The sequence below is a fragment of the Anolis carolinensis genome, chromosome 1 (assembly GCF_035594765.1).
Source record: "Anolis carolinensis isolate JA03-04 chromosome 1, rAnoCar3.1.pri, whole genome shotgun sequence".
Taxonomy (NCBI): Eukaryota; Metazoa; Chordata; class Lepidosauria; order Squamata; family Dactyloidae; genus Anolis; species Anolis carolinensis.
This window is the reverse complement of record NC_085841.1, coordinates 39,301,887-39,322,744: the sequence shown is the minus strand read 5'-3', so window position 1 is coordinate 39,322,744 and position 20,858 is coordinate 39,301,887. Positions and strand designations below refer to the sequence as shown.

Genomic DNA, 20,858 nt, shown 5'->3' with positions numbered 1-20,858 from the left:
GCCCTGAGTCCCCTCGGGTGAGAAGGGCGGGATAGAAATGATAGAAATGAATAAATAAATTGCAATTACAACAGGCCGTAGCATCTTTGGCTGTTCTTTATCACGCGACTTTGCTCCTTTCCCACCACTGGAGGTGATGGGGAGACCCTTGGAAGGCATTTCTTTTACAAAATAAGGTCATCAACAAATTATTTGCATTTGGAAAAAAAGCATCAGGAAAGGAAACACATCATATGATAAGTCTTGCTATAATTGCAACTTCTCTGCCTCGTGTGATAAAATTTCATTATAATTTGCTGATCTAAAAAGTTAATAATTCCCCCCCCCCCCCCAAAAAAAAAAACACACCATATTCCTAGGGGAACATTTCTCCAGTGAAAACCTCACTGCCAAGAAGCCTGTCCTCCATGCTCAAGTAGATCTTCCCAAACTAAAATAATAATTGACAAGTAATAGAACTGGAGTCTGAAGCAATACCAGCTTGTATGAGCTAAGACAAGGACAGAAAACTGTGAGTCTCCAATTGAACTTCAACTCTCATAAAATCTCAGAGTTGTTGACAGCTGTAAGTCTCTAATGTCTGGAGGGATACTGTTGCCCATCTGTGGGACTTAAACTAACAAAGGGACTCATCCAGCAGAAGCCCCTCTGAGGCCTACTGGACTCCAGTTCCTGGAAGAAGCACTGAACAAGAATTGTGGACTTACTGGAATGTTTGTGTATACATAATGAGGTATCTTGGATTTGGGACCCAAGTCTAAACATGAAATTCATTTATGTTTCATATATAAACATAACTTGAAGGTAAATGTATACATTTTTATCATGAAAATAATTGTGTACATTGAATTTTAAAATAGCAAATCTCAAACATCCACATTGACAGTTCTGGAGTATTTCAGATTTCCAAATAAGGAATGCTCAATTTATACCATGCTGGCTCTGAAACCTAACTATTTTATCTATTTAAACCTCTTTGCCCTATTAAAGATTCATTACTCCATTTCATATCTTTTCTAAATATTTCACGGACATTCTTCATTCTGAACCATATTAAATATTTGGAAGTGCTTTATGGCCCCTCTTACTTAAATTTTCCAAATCAGAGATTCTCAGTTCCCCCAACGAATCCCTATATGGTTAGTTTTCATTCAAAGTATCATTCAATGTATAGTAATCCCAAAATTTATCATGCTTACCAACTTCCCAGTGAAAGGACTATCCAGTTTCAGAGAACTGAAGAAAGTTACTGGTATTTCCCAAGGCTTGACTTTTTGGAGGGTTCTATTGTAACTCAATTAAAAAAGTATTTTGAAAAAGAAAAGTGGAGAATTTTTTTAAAGAGAGAAAATATAACTATCGGAGACTTTCCGATTAATAAAGCAAATATTGTTATTATTTGTTCAGTCACTTATGACTCTTCATGACCTCATGGGCCAATCCACACCAGAGCTCCCTGCTGGCCTTGCCATCCCCAGCTCCTTCAAGGTCAAGCCAGTCACTTCAAGGAGACCATCCATCCACCTTGCCCTTGGTCGGCCCCTCTTTCTTTTTCCTTCCATTTCCCCCAGCATCATTCTCTTCTCCAAGCTTTCCTGTCTTCTCATTATGTGCCCAAAGTACTTCATCTTTGCCTCTAATATCCTTCCCTCCAGTGAGCAGTCAGGCATTATTTCCTGGACTGGTTGGATCTTCTTGCGGTCCACGGCACTCTCAGGATTTTCTTCCAACACCACAGTTCAAATGCACCTTCCTTCACTCAGTCTTCCTTATGGTCCAGCTCTTGCATCCATAGGTTACTACGGGGAATACCATTGCTTTAACTATGTGGATCTTCGTTGCCAGTGTGATGACTCTACTTAATAATATTAATATTGATTAAGATTAATATTGATAGAAAAATAGCCTGGTTTCTATGAAGCAGGTTTATATGCTTCTACTGGATTAGATGGACCTACTGCCTGACCCAGAAAAGGTTTATTCTGTAATTTGATAAAAGGCATTATAATGATAGACTTTAATAAATATATTTGTAGGTACTAATGGAGTTCATATAATGAACCACCAAATCACGTTGATTGGCTTCCAAAGACTTACCGGAGAACTAGAATGAACACTGGCATTAAACATACCTTCTTGAATTATTTAGAGAAGTGGGCAGTAGTGTATTAATATTCTCGCCTTGAGCATAGACACAAAAAAGGAAAAGATGGCATTTATAGATTTCTTGTCTAAAGGAGATGCCGCAATAGAACAGCATTCAAAAAGCATCCCCCCCATACAGTGAAACTTGAACTTTGCCAACTAAGATCTTTCCTTTTATTTGAAAGTGGAGTACCTTCAATCACTGATTTCTTCTATCCATCAGTTCCAAACACTCAGCTAACATCCCCTTAAACTCTTTTCAAGCATTCCTGATTAGAGTATTGTACACAGGTCTCAGCTATGTGAATGTATGATGCTTTCTATGCATCAAGAGTGACTTTCAGAAGTTTTTCTAGTGGTTCAAATCATGTACAGACCCTTCAAGGTAGCGACAGCTCTTTAATTTGAGAAGTCACCTTCTGTATGAAAGTCAATCTTTACTTACTTCATTCTTGCATGTTGTTCTATATTGGGCAAGATTATTAGCATTTTCTGTGCTTCTATCCTTTTTTTCGTCTGCATATAGAATGAAATTAATTTGTACAAAACATTTTTGAACAGAAAACAACATTTTGGTGCTGAAAAATGCACTTTGAGCAAAATATGTAATTTTCAGCACCAAAAATGGATTTTTTCTGCATTTTTCTATTAATACTTCCCCCCCCCCCCAAGAAAAAAACCCCCATTGGTCCTGAAATTGAATATGTTACGGGGATTTATTATTTTTCTTGACAATGTATCTAAGGTTGCATCTACACAGTATGACTTTATTCACAGAGTGTATAAAAAGAAATGTGTGAGAATAAGGTGTGAAAATGTGTGACAGTAAGGTGGGGCTCTATCATCCCTTGTTTTTGTGTTCCAGCACCTAGTAATAATTTAACCGGAGTCTCAATACAGCTATTTTAGAATTATCCTAAAATTATTCTGCTTGGGTCATTCACCTGCATAGGAGCCACAGTGGTGCAATGGGTTAAACCTTTGTGCCAGTTGGACTGCTGACCTGAAGGTTGCCGGTTCAGATCAGCGAGATGTGGTGAGCTCCTGTCTGTTAGCTCTAGCTTGCTAGGACGTGAGAAAGGCCTCCCAGCAGGATGGTAACACATCCAGGCGTCCCCTGGGCAACGTCTCTGTAGATGGCCAATTTTCTAACACCAGAAGCAACTTGCAATATGTTCTCAAGTTGCTTCTGACATGATTAAAAAATTCACTTGCATCAATTGATAATTAAATACGGTCTCAACCAGTATATAAATAGACTTATTCCTAGCATCAACTTTGAAAAGTACTAATAGTCCTTTAGTAAGATTACGCAACCAGTATTCAAAAAGTGACAGGGCTATTACTTTTAGGAACTATAAAGGAAATCTCACTCTAGTCTGTTTCTTTTTCATTTCTAGGATATTATTCAAATAGGGCCATCGCTAATTAAAATGGATTGGACACTCAAATTCAGTCTGACAGGCAAAATCCAACATGCATTTGCTTAAATTGTCCCATAGACTCTCAGCTCCTTTTGTGCTTCAATCAAGCTGTTGAATTAATACAATCAGTTTTTAAAAGAAAACTCAATACAATAAAACAATCACATTTGCATGCAAATTATATGTCCCCAACTCCATTTGTACTGTGTAAGATGCTATCTTTGCCGACGCTGCTGAAGCAACAAAAGCAGCCAACACACAAGCATAATTAAAAAGATGGAGTCTAGGAAGACACAAGGCAATCCTTAAGAGTTTTAGATTTCCATAGCAACTGTCCTCTGACTAACACTGCTTGCTCTTGCTAGCACACGCATGACGTGATCGAAGGAGCTCCTCGAAAACCCTCAGAAGGCAGGCACGCTCTGTACTTCTGTGCCACTTGGGTCATCCCAGAAGTTGTACTTTCAGCACCAAACAGCAATGAAAACAATTTGTAGCTAAAAGTTCCTGGGTTACCACTCCCATCAGCCCTAGCCTGCATAACCAATTGTGAAAAATGATGGGAGTTACAATCCATTTGTCCATTCTGAACTACCGTATTTATCCGAATCCGGCAAGCCAAGGTAACTTGTGGCAAATTGGGAGGCCCTTTACCGCATTACGCAAATCTAATGCACATCCCAATTTTGGCAGGGCCATTTAGCCAAAAAAGGTGCACATTAAGGTAAATGCTGTAATATACTCAACAAGACAGCAACCTGGGACATTATGCCTCCAGTAACAGCATGCTTGCTTCTTGTGTGTTCTTAAACCAAAAATCTGACCAGCTAAACACGTTGATTTCAAAATACGTGCAGTTAATATGGTGAGCATGGTATGGTCTGCTGGCCACTTAGCACCACGAGAGCTCAAATTTTCAGCCCAGAAAGCCCTCTGAAGCTCTCAGACTACTACAAAAACTTAATATGGTATGATTTTTTATTGCATTCTCAGCACCACCAAAGCTGGGTCAAAATTGCAGCAATATTCAATATGCAGAAGTTTTGCTGCCCAACTCCCCCATCCTCAGAAAAATATGCTCCAATCCTCGCACAACTGCATTCGTATCAATAGTTTCTCAGGTTCTGGCGATGGCCAGGAGAGCTTTTGCACAATTAAAACTGGTGCGCCAGTTGTGCCCATACCTTAGGAAGTCTGACTTGGCTACAGTAGTCCATGCTCTGTTTACATCACAAATAGATTACTGCAACACACTCTATGTGGGGTTGCCTTTGAAGACTGTTTGGAAGCTTCAACTGGTCCAACGGGCAGCAGCCAGATTGCTAACCGGAGGTGTGTACAGGGAGCATACAACGCCCCCCCCCCCCCCCCCGGCCCCGTTGCGCCAGCTCCACTGGCTGCTAGTCTGCTACTGAGCACAATTCAAAGTGCTGGCTTTACCCTATAAAGCCCTAAATGGTTTTGGCCCAGCTTACCTGTTCGAATGTATCTCTCTCTATGAACCATCTCGGAGTCTAAGATCATCCAGGGAGGCACTGATCTTGGTCCTGCCTTCATCGCACGCATGATTGGCGGGGACGAGAGACAGGGCCTTCTCGGTGGTGGCCCTTCGGCTGTGGAACTCCCTCCCCAGGGAGAGTAGATCAGCCCCCTCCCTCCTGACCTTCCATAAAAAAGTGAAGACATGACTTTTTGACCATGCCTTTGGAGATCTGCACATAATAGATATGAAAGATATGCAACTGATGACTAGCAAAGCCCACACTATGCTTATGAACCATGTGAATTACTCTGTTTGTATTGAGTTAAATGCTTTCCATTGTTTTAATGGTATCTTATTATTCTAATTTAAATGGTTGTTTTATTGTACACTGTTTTTAAAGGCATTGAAATGTTGCCCATGTTGTAAAGCCGCCTTGAGTCCCCTCTGGGGTTGAGAAAGGTGGGGTAGAAGTGTCGTAAATAAATAAATAAATAAATAAATAGTTCCTTGCACCCTGGTGTTCAAAGATTAAAAGCACCTAGATTCTAAAAACAATACTCTGCAAGGGAACACAGTCATTAGTTTTTTTTTTGGGGGGGGGGGGAATAAAACTTGAAGACAATGGAGGAAGTACCAGGTCTGGTTAAAAGCATGATCATTTCGCACCTCAAACAAGCACCCTCAAACGGTGGCCCTCCAGCTGTTTTTGCCTCTGATTCCCAGAAGCCCTAGTCAGCTTGTTCAATGGTCAGGAATTCTGAGGGTTGGGGCACAAACAGCTGGAGGGCCAGAGTTTGAGGGTGCCTGACCTAAACGGTGGCATCTGTGTTGTCCTTTTGCATATACTATGTAGGCTTCTGGAAATTGGGATTGCTTTAATTCTAAAAAGTTTGCTTGTGTTCTGTTTTCAGTACTTTGTTTTTCTGTTTTTGTGTGCTTCTCCAAAATACTTTTTTAAAAAAGAATCCACCACATTAGAAATCTCTAAGGGGGCAAGCAGCCAACTAATTTTCTCTTCCAGGACGGCTCTAAGAATTGGAAGATGCTATTTTTAAATTTACATCTTACTCGGTAGTATAACTCTTGTTCACTAGTACAGTAGTTCTTGCTGCTTATTTGATCCTCATCAGGAATAAAAATCCATATCACCCCTATTATGGAAATGCTATCACATGGATTAGTTGAAAATAATTGTTCCGGGAGAGTTTATCTTTGCTTCCTTTTTGAGAACAAGATAGCTTCTTGACTATGGCCACCCCATGGGTTTCCATGGCCAAACAAGGTTTGAATCCTGGTCTCCAGATTTCTAGTCCAGTGCTCATGAGTTTCGTTCTCCATTGCCAACAGGAAACCAATAAACAGAACACCACCTACAAAGACTATTTCAGCTTGTTTCTGCTAACTCTCCATCTGTAGCAAATGCCTGGGTTTTATGTCATCTGCAGACAAATGTTGGAATAAGTGCTGATTAGATGGGTCTGCAGTAGTTGCCAAGGGAGTGCATGCTGTTAGAAGGGAAGATTGAAGCATTTCCATCGTGGCTAAAGTTGGTTACCTGGCAAAGATTTTTGGCTGAGCAAGCAGTGAAGGTGTACAAAGGATCTCTGACAAAGTTTTCCAGCCACTGCAATACCAGAACATGCTATTCAACTGCTCTATTAGCTGTACAACTTTTAAAAAAGATCATACCAAAACACTGAGAAATTGCAAAAGGTCAACATTTAAAAGGAGGAATATACATTTCTTTACAAAATTATTTCAAGCTACAGGACCAAACAGTGGACCCGAATGATGATACCTATCACGTTATTTCTCTGGAGAGACACCCCAACCAGTGCACCACATTGGATCTTCTCCACTTATCTTAACATATACCAGATCACGCTACTACGGTATGCGTAGGGAAGTAGGGAATAAAAAGAGTATTTCAGAGTTTCATATTTCAAGAATGTATAATCACCAGGGCCCCTTAATTTTGCATCTGCGTAGGAATTCAAATTCTCATTTCATACCTACCTATGAAGTGCTGCCATTTGGGGATGTTAATTATTTTTCAAGCCTCAATGATCTATGTTTTCCTATGGCTTGATTGCCAAATCAGAGCATTATTTGGTCCATTAGGCTCTACTTACCCAATCATGACCAGCTCACCAAATATTTTGGAATTGAATGAAACAACCCTCTAAATAAGTGACTTTTAAAAAGCATTAAGGCCAGTATTGTTTAGTGCATAATGAATAACATCTTGTATATATTCAGCAAAGTTTACATTTCTATGCCATCTTCCTGGAAACAAATTGTTTTAAAATAACTGGTTGTACTGCCACCGATTCAGATCTTGCCCAGTTAGCATGAAAGGACACTGCAAAAGTTTTCTTAGAAACATAACCGGCGTAACTCTCTTTTTACACCCACGAAGTAAAGGAAAGACAAGGACAACTGGGTGCTTTTCTTCATAATCCTCAGTACTATTTAAGGAAAAAGATTCAAGAGCACCTAGCAATCAAACCCATTCCATTGTTATTCTAAAATGTGGGCGATTTTGTTCTTAAAAAACATGCACAGAAATGTAAAAGAACATACTCCAAATATCGCTGATCCTAAAGTGAATTAATATGTATATACATACTGCTTTAAAAATAGCAAGGGCACAATCCAACCAAATGAGAATATAGTACTTTAAAATTTGCATGAATTCTACTGGGAAAGCTGCACACATATTTAAATCTTTTTTACAAGAACCAGTGGGATTAGAAAGCTTTTATAGCCTTGGCTGAATTCTTTCCTTTTCATTCAGGCCATATTTAATGTGGTTGAATGAAGATAGCATCCTTTAAGGTGTGTTTTCTCAGCATTCCCTTGTTCAGATGGCTACCCTGGTTGAAAGAGTGAGTTTTTCAGGTTCTTCCATAAACTGGAGCAGGACCCAGTTGGCCATCAGTTTAGCACAAGATGTCCCCTTACGATGGAGCATACCCATTTTGGATTAAGAGAAGCTACTAAATGAATGTTAAGATGCAGGATAGATTTCCTTGATTTGACCCTTGGCCTTATGTACACACACCCTGGGAATATTGATTCATTGTGTTTCCAGCTAAGCATGTAGGCATATAAGCTAGGAATGTAGACAAGAGGTCACAGCTTTACTGCATACAGGCTACAAAATACAATCTGTTGTATATACACATTTCCAAAAGTACAGTAACATTTAGCAGCACACTTTGTTCAGAAGCTTCAGTGGGAAATCTTCCTTTCCCCACTCTTCATGAACTACAACAAAACTGAAGCCCCCTTATTATAATCTTTTAAAACTTTCCCCTTACATTCCCACCCCTAAAAGCATAGAGTGATTATGCATCTTGGCAAGAACCAGCTTCTTGTTTGCAAGCAAGCGACATATCAAAATTTCTTTTCAGCATTCAGAAGGCTGGGAGATGACAGAGAAAGAACATATAAAGAGCTGAACCTAAATAACCTTAACAAAGACAAAGGATATATGAAAACAGCAAGCAAAATCTCATGATGGCTACAGAAATCCAATTGTCAAAGATTACTGTTAAAAACCACACATACAAAACACACAGAGCAAGGAAGGCCACATTTGAAGCCTTCTCTTCTGCACCCAGAAAATAGTCAAATATTGTCTCTTGGGAAACATGTTATCCCATCAAAGTGTTTACATCTTGTACACATATCTATAAATATTTTCTCTCCTCCTTTGCTATTCACAGTAGGGCTGTTTTCTCAGCAAGTCACAAAGGAGTGAAATGTTTCTGAGTGTTCCCCACCCCGTGGGTGGAGAAAACAGCAACATCTCTAACTAGCAGGTCCCCTTCTGCTGATGTCTGCTCCAGCACCATCCTCCTCGATGCCCGTCTAGCCAATGGCTTCCTCCCGCTTTTGAAATGGCTTGCCCATCAGGCCAAGGGGGTGGCTGCGCCAGTCCAAAAATTCATCTGCCAAAGTGTAGTTGGCTGCCAGAGTGATCAGTGAAGGTCATTCTCTGCTGCTCGGCATCTCCGTTCCGCTGAGTAGAAAGGAAGATACAGGGAAAAGAAGGAAACAAACAGGAAGTTATCTTTATGCTCTACTGGTGCCAAAACAGCATCATAGGACAACATGTACTCTTTGTGTCCTACAAGAGTGGGAAGAGGAAATGCAGCACAGTATTTTGTTCCAAGTACCCAAGTCAAAAATATCTTATGAGATCCAGAGCTTAAAAGAGTTCTTATGTTGGAATATATTCTCCATAATCCTCCAGCCAGCTTGGCCAGTCTAGGGTTCTAGTAACTTTAGTTCAAAAAGCAATATTTCCAAGGTCTTCTCTCAGAACCCTGGAAGACCTTAGGGAGGTAGGTGGGTGAGATTGAGATGGTAAATTCAAGTAGAATTATGCATACTCTACAACTGTATAAATGCTAGTGATAACATATGATGATGATGATGATGATGATGATGATGATGATAATCATCCTCATCATCATCCTCCTCCTCCTCCTCTTCTTTATTTTAACCCACCCTCTCTCCCCTAAGGGACTCATGGCAGTTTCCAAAGGCTGAAAAAATGGCAAACATTCAATGCCATGTGCAATAACACAATAAAACATTAAAACAGACAGTTAAAAATAAACAAATTAAACACTTTGGCTAAAACATATAAATCAGTCAAGTATCATAAATAACACACTGAACAGCTAAAATATGTATAAAAATATAAAATATATAGCTCTTCAATAAGTTAGGGTATTAACCAAATCTGTGAATAATAAAATCATAAATGTTAAACTAATAAATATAGAAGTGTGGCTGTATTGTTTACAACATTACTGTAAGACCATGTATGTAAGACCACTTACTAAGACATTAGAAGCAAGTCAAAAATCCCTATATATATATATTCATAAAAGAATTTTAGTTAAAAATCAACCTAAGAAACCTTAGTTGGCTTATCCATGAATCAATGGAAGTATCTTAACTCTGGGTTGTTGTATGTCTTTTGGGCTGTGTGGCCATGTTCCAGAAGTATTCTCTCCTGACGTTTCGCCCACATCTATGGCAGGCATCCTCAGAGGTTGTGAGGTATGGATAAACTAAGTAAGGAAAGGAAAGAATATATATCTGTGGAGAGTCCAGGGTGTGGCAAGAGTCCTTTGTCACTGGGAAGCCAGCATTAATGTTTCAGTTAATCACCCTAATTAGCATTGGAAATGTTTTTGTCTCTTGCCTGGGGGCATCCTTTGTTCACTCATTAGCCCTCAGAGTGTTGGTTCCCATCTACTGTTTTGATTTTAGAGTTTTGTAATACTGGTAGCCAGTTTTTGTTCATTTTCATGGTTTCCTCCTTTCTGTTGAAGTTGTCCACATTACTTAGTTTATCCATACCTCACAACCTCTGAGGATGCCTGCCATAGATGTGGGCGAAACGTCAGGAGAGAATACTTCTGGAACATGGCCACACAGCCCGAAAGACATACAACAACCCTGTGATCCCGGCTATGAAAGCCTTCGACAACATATCTTAACTCTTATCACAAAAGAAGCCACCTCACTTTCCCAAGAGCAAAAAAATTCTGGACAAATTTACATGGAGATATTGGAACTATTTTAAAAATTAAAATTCCACTAAAACCAGATTTTTTAAAAATTGGAATTGTTAAACAAACAAGTATTAAAACAACAGGAAATGATTTTTCTTTACATGATGACAGCAGCTAGAATTGAATATGCAAAATTATGGAAACAGCAAAATACACCAGCATCAGAATTTTGGCTCCAAAACCTGCTCTCCATTTATACGTGAGGTTGATTTATAAATAAGTACATAGATTACACTAGAAGTTATTTTTAAAGTAACAACAATTAACCAACCTGAGAAAATGTTAGGTTGCTGAACATTTGTTGCTCTGAAGCTGCTTCTACATTTTGATCTCAGCTTCCTGCTCTGCATAGGAGATACACTGATCAGCTTCAGCAGGTTTTATGGCTTATTCTGGAATTTCTGGTCATTTTTTTTTACTGTTCTGGCTGGATGTGTATTGCAGTGCACATTGGGGTCACCATATGCTTTGTGGGCACCCTGACCTCAAGATGGCTTCAAACTGCATTATAATACATGTGTAAAAGGGCCTTCAGACTATGTTTTTAGAAGGAAACAACCAAATACATTTGGATTGCCATCAGGAAGAAAATATAACTAAATTCAACTGCATTTCATAAGCTGAGTATGGAAGCAAGATTTCAAAGCAAAATTCTGTTTACAGATTGACGCAAACATGTAGATCATGCAACCCCAGATTGCTGAAACATATTTTCTTAGAAAAAGCAACATTAAGATTTTCATCAGAGAAGAGTAAAGGGAATTGAGAAAAAAACATACCTTGTGAAACTGTGTTGATGATTTAGAAAACATGAAAGAAACATGAAAAGAGAAAAGGAAAGACACAACTATCAGAAGTATTCAAAGCACAACAGTAATCGGGAGTCGAAAACTATGTAAGTGAAGTGAAGTGGTAGGTAAGTAATAGAGTAGCACCTCTCGAGTTAAAGAATGCGTAAGTAAAAGTGAAGGCATTTTTCCAAATTTATTAAATTATATCACAATTTTTGAAATACCTTTTTTTCTAAATTCTTAAATTGTACATATATAAATTTAGACCTCATAGCATTTAGAGCTTCTTTATGTCCTTCTGTTGTCCTTCAGATGTGTTGGACTATAGATCTCACAATTCCTCATCAATAAATTACAATCAAATGCACAGAAGATGTGGCAAAAAAGGTTTCCCCCTGACATTAAGTCTAGTTGTGTCTGACTCTGGGGGTTGGTGCCCATGTCCATTTCTAAGTCGAAGAGCCAGCGTTGTCCACAGACACCTCCAAGTTCTTGTGGCCGGCATGACTGCATGGAGCGCCGTTAACTTCTATAAACCTCTATTAACAGAACTAAATTTGTGAATGTAGCCTAATCCAGTGCAACTGTGGACACTGAGTATAATCAAAGGGGACTTGTGCAAAAATAAATCACTCTTAAAGGCATTACAAGATTCAAGGTTGGACAATGTTATATATCTGGGGCCATTCCAAGAACATGGGTGACTTACATTTTCAGGGTTCATTTAGAAAGGTGATAAATAAGCAACCAATAGCATAAGACACTGCAGCACACAACTTTTTAAAATGTCTGAACACATTTTCAGCCCTGAAATTTGGATATATCTTAATGACTTGAACCCTGTGCAGCTTATTATCCAACTAACACAAAATCTCTCTATCTCACTCTCTTTCTGGACACTGTTCCATTTGTCGCTTTTCAGAAATGATATGGTAGAGCTAGAAATGCTTTTAGATTACATCAACCACAACAGGAAATTGGAGCACTTCCAGTATATCAGAAGTGAATACTGTTTGGGATTTTTTTAGTTTAGAAAAATGATGAGTAAGTGGGAACTGATAAAGGCTAATGCAATTATGCTATTGAGCCACGGTACTGCCCCCCTGAAAGATTTATAGTTCACCGAAAGACATTAAGCAAATAATATAATTTGTTCTTTTTATTAAAATCTTTTCCAGACATCCAAAGCTTTAGAGCAATGGTTCTCAACCTGTGAGTCCTCAGATGTTTTGGTCTTCAACTCCCAAAAATCCTAACAGCTGTTAAACTGGATGGAATTTCTGGGAATTATAAGCCAAAATACCTCTGGACCCACAGATTGAGAACCACTGCTTTAGAGGTTCCAGAACGGGCTTAGCAACAGCTATACCCTGCAAACACTATCAATTCTAACCCTTTAATAAAATGTATCAATTTAATGATTTTGGTGTAATTTGTATCTTTCTTATACTGTGTACTGTATCAATTCTTTATATAGAATGTATAAGCATTTTTCAAAATATATGTATCAAAATATAACTTGAAGGCAGCCACTTCTCTATGACCCTATTTGCATAATTCCTTCAGAAAGAGGATCATGGTCAAGATCCCTCCAGCCATTTCCCAAGCCAGATAACTATCAGACCCATTGTGTATCTATGTAGATAGATGATTTTTTCCAATGAAATAAGCACAGGATGTTTGTCCATTTAACTTGAGGCGGAGAGTCTGCTGCTCCTGTGGAAGAGAGGGTTTAGGAGATGTGTATTCATTAGCTTCCTATGCTGGCAGCCAAGTCTTTTGTTGTCTAAGATCAGCACCTTTATCTTTTGGGTAATGCACCTTTGTCTCACACAGAATTGGACACTTGAGTTAATCAGAGACACATCTACATTTCCACACCACTGATTCCTCATGAACTGTGCCATCTCAGGGCGCATCTCTGCAATGGATTGGTTCCTTGAACTAGCTAATCCCCAGATGCTGTTCTTCCTGCCCTGGAAAACTTCTGTGGGCTGTGATGTCAGGGGAACCCCTGGACAATCCAGCCGCAGATCCTAGCCTGCCTCTTTTTCATCCAATTAGGGGAAGGAGTGGAAACTGTATAAGATGTCTTGTATTTCTCTGTGAATGCGTGTTTGTACCTTTTGAATCAAATTGCTTGTGTTTGCATTCTTTTTGGCTGAATTGTAATAAACCTTTTTAGCTTATCTTCAACCTGGTGTGTTTTTATTTCCTGAATGATCTGGTTTAACAGATGCTCACCTGGCACAGACCTTTCTAACTGTGGACCTAGCTAAAATCACTACAGTATTATTATACATGGTGTAGAGAAAGTGGATAGGGAAATTTCTTCTCTCATAGTAAAACCTGTAGTAATACTTTTACTGGGCCAAACAAAAAGTGTAAAATACAAATCACAAGCTTTTAAAGCTTTTTGGGCCTTTTCCAAGGGTTTAATTCTACAACACCAGCTACAGCAACCTGATTTCTTCTCAATTGATAAATTTTGCATGTTTTAAAAATTCCTCCCTTTCCCCTTTTTTCATGCAGACCACATATGTATACAATGTACAAAAGATATAAATAGTGCTTGTTATTATGTTTATTTTACTGTACTAAGCTTCTGTCTTATTTCAAACAACTCAGATCACTTCACTGGTCAAGATAATAAATTCACACAAAAGGTTACTGCTTCAGAGCCAGTTAGAAAAACAAGAACTTAGTGCACTATGAAGTGCTTTGCTGGTGCCTTTATGCATTCGAACATTAACTGCAATATTCATCTTTCTCGCCAAGTAGTGCTGCAGATACTATTCTTGATTGCATTTCTTTATTGACTAACCTGAAAGTAAATCCCACTAAACTCAATGGGAGAGACATAAGTGAAGATATAACAAGATTTTGCTGTTAAGTAGTCTAGTGTGAAGCTTACAGAGAGGGTTGACGTCTTCATTAATAAACTGGAAGCAACCTTCACATTTAAACTGTCCCATTTACTTTGTTATTACAGGTTGACTATCCCTTATCTGAAATGCTTTGGGCCAGAAGGGTTTGGAATTTTGGATTTTTTAAGGTTTTGGAATACATGTATATGTCTATGCATATATATTGAGATATTTTCAAACTGGGCCCAAATCTAAACATAAAATTCATGTATGCTTCAAATACACCTTAAATACATAGCCCAAATGTAATGTTATAAAATATTTTGAGCATGAAACAAAGTTTGTGTACATTGAACCATCAAAAAGCAAAGTTGTCACTACCATATGTCTGTTACCCTGAGGGCAATTTTGTATTTTTGAGTACTTTGGATTTCAGAATTCCAGGTAAGGGGAATTTTCTTTGAAAGCAGAGACATTGTTAGTGTCACGGGCCTTCTGGCTGACTCTATCATAATGTGTGTTTGGCTGGATTTATTCAGAGGAGGCTTACCACTGCTTTCCCCTAAAGTTGAGGAACCATGACTTGCCCAAGGTCATCCAGTGGATTTCTATGGTCGAGTGGGGATTCTAGTCCTGCTCTTCCAGAGTCCCAGGGGACATCTACACTGTAGAAGTAAAACCGTCTGACACAACTTTAACCGCCATGGCTCAATGCCATGGAATCCTGAGATTTGTAGTTTAGAGAACTCTTCAGCAGAGAAAGCTAAAACGTTGTAAACCTGCACTTCTAAAGTAGTGTCAGCTTCATCATTTCTACAGTATAGATACAACCCTTGTCCAACACTCAAATCACATACCACCTGTGTCTTAAAAGGCCCCTTTTCCCTAGTTATCCCCATGATAGAGGTAAAATGGTCCTGTCAGAACAAATAGTTAAAGGGGAAACCAGATAATCCCTTTGTAAGAAATCATAGTTGATTTCTCTCTCTCCAATTCAGTGTCAACATAGGAATACAATCATGAGACCAATAGAACACAAAGTGTTCTATCTTTTTAAGCAGCTATATGAAGTTGCACCCTAGCTGAAGGGCAAAATGGCAGAACTGCATATTCTTTATTAAGAAAAAACAACAGTGTAAGAGAAAGAGAAGCAAATAGTAAACCATCCTGCAAATAAATCCTACCACTACAAAAACTACACACACATACACATCTAGAAAAATTGAGAAAGAGAAAGAGAAAGAGAGAGAGGGGGGGGGGGAGTCTCAAAGTTTCCAGAGTCCAAGTCAGGCTCTATCTACATCGCTCCGAAACATGGCATTTACTGGGTTAAATGGGTGTGTGTGTGTGTGTGTGTGTGACTACATGATGCTAGCAGTAAATCCACACTAATTCACTGCAACGGACGAAAAACACGAGGTAAAAGGGCCCCCTTTTATCCTGATTCAAGCCAGAAAATGCTTGTATTCGCATCACTGTATATCCCTGCACTTGCAAAACACATATGATTTCCTTCCCCCCTCCCCAAATGTGGACTGCTCCAGTGAACGCATGCTTTTAAAAAGCCCAAAAGAGCTGAACAGCTGATTGGACTGTGAAACGGACACACAGCCAATTTAAAGGAAGCATGATGGATGGAAAGCAATTAGAACTATCAGAAACTCTTTATTTTAAACTTTATAATATTAAACAGAGCTTGAACTGGGGAAAAGGAGAAATCCGATAGAAAATTTTCATTTTTTATAAATCTGCTTATATTTATATTAAAATATTTGTGTGTGTGCATAATCGCATATACGGTCTAGCGCACAACGGAGATGCCCCCCATCTTGTTCTGATACAGAGGAAGCCTGTGGGGATGGCAGGGGACTCAATCATGGGATTAACAGGTCTGTGTGTGGACCTGCAGTCAGATCCCGGTATTTTTTTAACCCCCATTTAAAACCTGCATTTTCGTTCTGTCTGGAAGTGTCCTCAGTGTAGCCAATAACCTACTTCCCAGCATCCCTGTAATAACAAGAAAGAAAAAGTATAGCCTACTTACTGGCAAGAATGACCATGTCCATTCCCCAAAATATACTCATGATCCAGCCAACCATCACAATCGCTGTGAGGATCTGAATCAGAGCAGCTGCAATATTCAACCAAAACACACAGCAGACGTGTCTGTCAGGAAGGTCAGTCCGGGCTCCGCACAGCACTGTGAAGGCCGACACAAATGTCCCTGTGGAAAAGAAGATAAAAGGGTCCTCAGAAGAACACAGAGGCTCATACACATGTCACACAAAGCCCAGGTCAGACTAAAGAAACCAGACATACAATTCTTTTGAAATACATGAATATACCATCAGCAACCCATTTGTTTTTGTTTTTTAAGTTTTGCAGGTGCTTTCAACCTATTTTAAAAGCATGTGAAAAGAGATTATGGTTCACAGGATCCTAGGGCTGCAGGAAAAATCCCATCAATTTAGCTTTTGTTCTTTCATGGCACATCCATCCTTACCATCACTCACACAGATTAGCTTTCATACTCCTGCACACTGCTATGAATATTCTCATATGAACAGAAATACACAAGAAAGAAAGCAGGGGCAAATCCTAATCCTGTTTCATCTTCCCCTGTCCTTCTTTGAAAAAAGGAACACGCACACCTTTCAGATGATAAGATAGGTTTGGTTTTGCTTTGGGTTCTTATTTACTTAGGTGATACTTCATTGTCCGAGTATGATGGCCTTCCAAGTGCAGTGTCTTGGCGGTGGGTACGTAGGTGACTGTGGAGTCCTATTCTTGACCCAAATGTTCTTCCAGTGAGGACATCGGTTTCCAGGTGGAAAGCAGCACCTTCCTCTTGGCACGTTTCTCCCTTAAGCCCTCCATTTGTGCCTCTTCGAATTCTGCAGCACAGCTGGTCACAGCTGACCTCCAGCTAGAGCGCTCAATGGCCATGGCTTCCCAGTTCTTGATGTCTATGCTATAGTTTTTAAGGCTTTAAGTCCATCTTTAAATCTTTTTTCCTGTCCACCAACATTATGTTTCTCGTTCTTGAATTGGGAGTATAGTAACTGCTTTAGGAGACAGTGATCAGGCATTCGGACATGGCCAGTTCAGCAGAATTGATGGCGTAGGAGCACCACTTCAATGCTGGTGGTCTTTGCTTCTTTCAGCACACTGACATTTGTCCACCTGTCTTCCCATGAGATTTGAAGGATTTTTCAGAGGCAACAATGATGGAATCATTCCAGGAGTTGAGTGTAACGTCTGTAGCCAGTCCAAGTTTTGCAGGCAATAACTTTATAAACAGGCACCTTGGTATCCCTATAGATGTCCCAATCCAATGTTGACTTTTGTGGAGAGATGGCTGCCAAGGTAGCAGAAATGTTCAACATTTTCTAATGTTACACCATTAAGCTGTATTTCTGGCATTGCAGAGGGATTGGCTGGTGCCTGCTTGAAGAGCACTTTGTTTTTCTCAATGTTCAATGAGAGGCCAAGCTTTTCGTATGTTCTGCAAATGTGGGTTCTGCACTGCCATTAGCAGACAGTTTTAATTTTTTTACCATTTCAATTGTTATAATTTGATATATTTATTTCAAAAAACAGACAAACCACCAATATTTTCAGGGTCTGGGGATTATCCTACAGAGAATCAGTTAGAGGAGGGAATACTTTTGAGTGAGCATCATGCACTAGCAGTCTGTGGTTGAATCGGTTAGAAAACACTAGGCTTCTAAGGGGGTTAGGAAAGTTTATAAATATACGGCATCGTCGTCATCATCGTCCAAAAACTAAAATACCAGGAAACACTCTTTAAGTAATAATCACCTTCCTTTTAAAAAAATCAAGTCTATTGCATGTTCAAATGGAATTGCTTTCTAATATTTCTCAAAATATTCCCTGCTTCTTTTCTGCTTCTGCTGCTATTTCCAACTCCCACCTCCTTCTAAAGCCTCTCCAAGTTAAAGAAGCGGTTTTGAAGTACAACAAGAGAGTGGGTGGTAACTGCTGAGGCCATAGAAAGCAACTCTGTATTGAAGTTGGGAGGCAGAAGTGGGGGGGGGGGGGGGAGAGAGAGAGAGAGAAAGTAGAGAATCTCTTTTCAGTGGGAACATTTCTCTGTATCCGTTATCTCCCTGGGATTTATCACTATCAAAGCATGGAATAAGAAGTGGTCCATTTTGCAAGAGTTACGTTCTTGCCTAATGTAACAAGTCTTTTACGAAGCAAGTAGAATATGCCTAGGACTATCTGCAAACATGTCTTCATCATTTCCCCATCTAACAATTGTATCTTATATTGTGTTGTAGAGTTTGGAAACCTCTCTGATGTTGGAAACATCATATTATTGCCCAGGCAAGTCCCAGGGTAGTTTATCATGATAAAGAACAGATGTAAATATTAAAATTAGACACACAGACCATGCAGCATATCTGTATATGCCGAAGAGGCAACATGCAATTTACTTACTGTACACAACATGGATAGTATGGGAAATGGAATAGCATGGAAAAGGAACAAAATGTGACTACCAGTATTAAAAAATCTCTAAAATCAGGACAGTAAACAAAGAACAATATTCAGAAAACAGGGGAATTCCAGACAAGAAACAATCTGTCGGGGAGGCCTTCCTCGTGCTCCTGCCACTGCCACAAGTACTGTTGGTGAGGATGAGAGAGAGGGCCTTCTCAGTGGTGGCTCCCTGGCTCTGGAACTCTCTCCCCAGGGAGGTTAAGCTAGCACCCACTCTGCCCGCCTTCCACGTGGTCTTGAAAACCTGGTTGTTCCAGTGTGCATTTGATGACTGTTATTCTCTGTACATGAATGCCCAGCCTGATAAGGTTATACTTAGCATTTTACCCCCGGCCCTGGTCCTACAGTCCGCTAGGGGCCAGGCTGTGGCGCAGCTGGCTAGTAACCAGCTGCAATAAATCACTACTGACCGAGAGGTCATGAGTTCGAAGCCCGGGTTGGGTTAAGCCCCCGACCATTAAATAGCCCGGTTTGCTGTTGACCTATGCAGCCCTGAAAGACAGTTGCATCTGTCAAGTAGGGAAATTTAGGTATGCTTTATGTGGGGAGGCTAATTTAGCTAATTTACAAAACCATAAAACTGCCAGCAAAACACGAGGAAAGGAATGAGGAAGTACAGCCACTAGTGGACGGTGAAGCAACAGCTCCCCCTGTGGCCGGAATAGTGAAGCTGGAAAAATGTCAAATGCCTCTGTGTCTGTCTATACTGTATGTTGTTTGTCTGTTGACATTGAATGTTTGCCATATGTGTGTTCATTGTAATCTGCCCTGAGTCCCCTTTCAAGGTGAGAAGGGCGGAATATAAATACTGTAAATAAATAAATAAATATTTGCACAAGTCCACACCCAGTCCTCTCCAGTCTGATTATGCCCATTGTAATTCCTGGATATTGGTTGTTGAAGCAGTTTGATATAGTTTTAACACTGTTTTTATACCTTGTTGTTTTTAATGGTGATTGATATATGTTATTATGCTTCCAACTGCACTTTAGTTGGTGAATTTTGTTGTATGCTCTGAGCCTGGTCCCGCTTGTAAGCCGCCCTGAGTTGGAGATGGGGTATAAAAATTAAATAATAATAAATAATAATACTAATAATAACTTTATTTTATTTTTTAAAGTTATTATTATTATTACTATTACTATTAATCAGGGCCAGCTAACACCTCCCAACAAAGGATTCCCTCAGGCAAGAAGCAGCCAGGCTTTGAATCTGCAAGGTCATTAAGGCTAATCAAAGTGATTAATTACAACATTCACACTGGCCTCCAACAGACAAAGAGTTCCTTCTCCCACCCTTGACCTTCCGATATATAAACCTCCCTTGCTTAGTCTTCCAATATACCTCACAACCTCTGAGTGTACCTGCCACAGATGTGGGTTATTTATTTATTTCGTGTCAAAAGCATTGTACAACAAATACATTTCAAATAATGGAAATTAAAAAAAGAAAAAGAAATCACAAGCAACTAAATAGTTTTGGACCAAAAGCGGGCAATAGCAACCGCATTGTCTGTAGCTTTAAACAACTCCTCCTCTGTGCATGAGGCAGGGCATTGTGGGCAAGCATACATATGCGAAGTTGTTTGTTCTGCTCCACAGTCACACAAGGTGGAGGATTCCTCCAGGTAGTGCCACCTTGCCAAGTTGTCTTTAGATCTGCCCACTCCACTTCTGAGTCTGTTCAGGGACTTCCAAGTTGCCCATTCTTGGTTTGCCCTGGGAGGAAGGCCCTCTTGGGGGGCCATCCAGTTAGAATTGCCAGGTTTAGCTGCCCAGAGGGACACCCTTGCTGTTGCTGGAGGAACATCAAGAGGCGTGGTGGTTCTCATGAAGCCCTTCCTTGATTTGAGTCTGGTGGGAGGAGGCTGATAGCCATGCAGTGGGTGGCTTTCACAATGTTCGACCTTTTCTCTCTCACCGTTAGCAGCAACTTCCCGTCGCACGTCAGGAGGGGCAATGCCAGCTAACTTGTAGAGTTTATCAACAGGTGTAGGTTTAAGGCATCCTGTGATGATTCTGCAT

At 39.8% G+C, this 20,858-nt stretch overlaps 1 protein-coding gene across 2 annotated transcripts in view; it reads right to left on the bottom strand.

The window, feature by feature from the left end:
- Positions 1-8,174: 8,174 nt before the first annotated feature.
- The window catches only part of stum (stum, mechanosensory transduction mediator homolog), a 74,708-nt gene continuing 62,024 nt past the window's right edge, over positions 8,175-20,858 (bottom strand). Inside the window, exons 2-4 of one of the 2 annotated variants that reach the window (XM_062972854.1) lie at positions 16,352-16,531; positions 11,429-11,470; positions 8,175-9,079 (exon numbers count right to left, since the gene is read on the bottom strand). In XM_062972854.1, coding sequence (XP_062828924.1) covers positions 11,451-11,470; positions 16,352-16,531 — 200 coding nt within the window. In that variant the 3' untranslated portion in view covers positions 8,175-9,079; positions 11,429-11,450. The remainder of the gene's footprint in view (positions 9,080-11,428; positions 11,471-16,351; positions 16,532-20,858) is intronic. The other variant, XM_008125928.3, reaches the window with a different exon arrangement.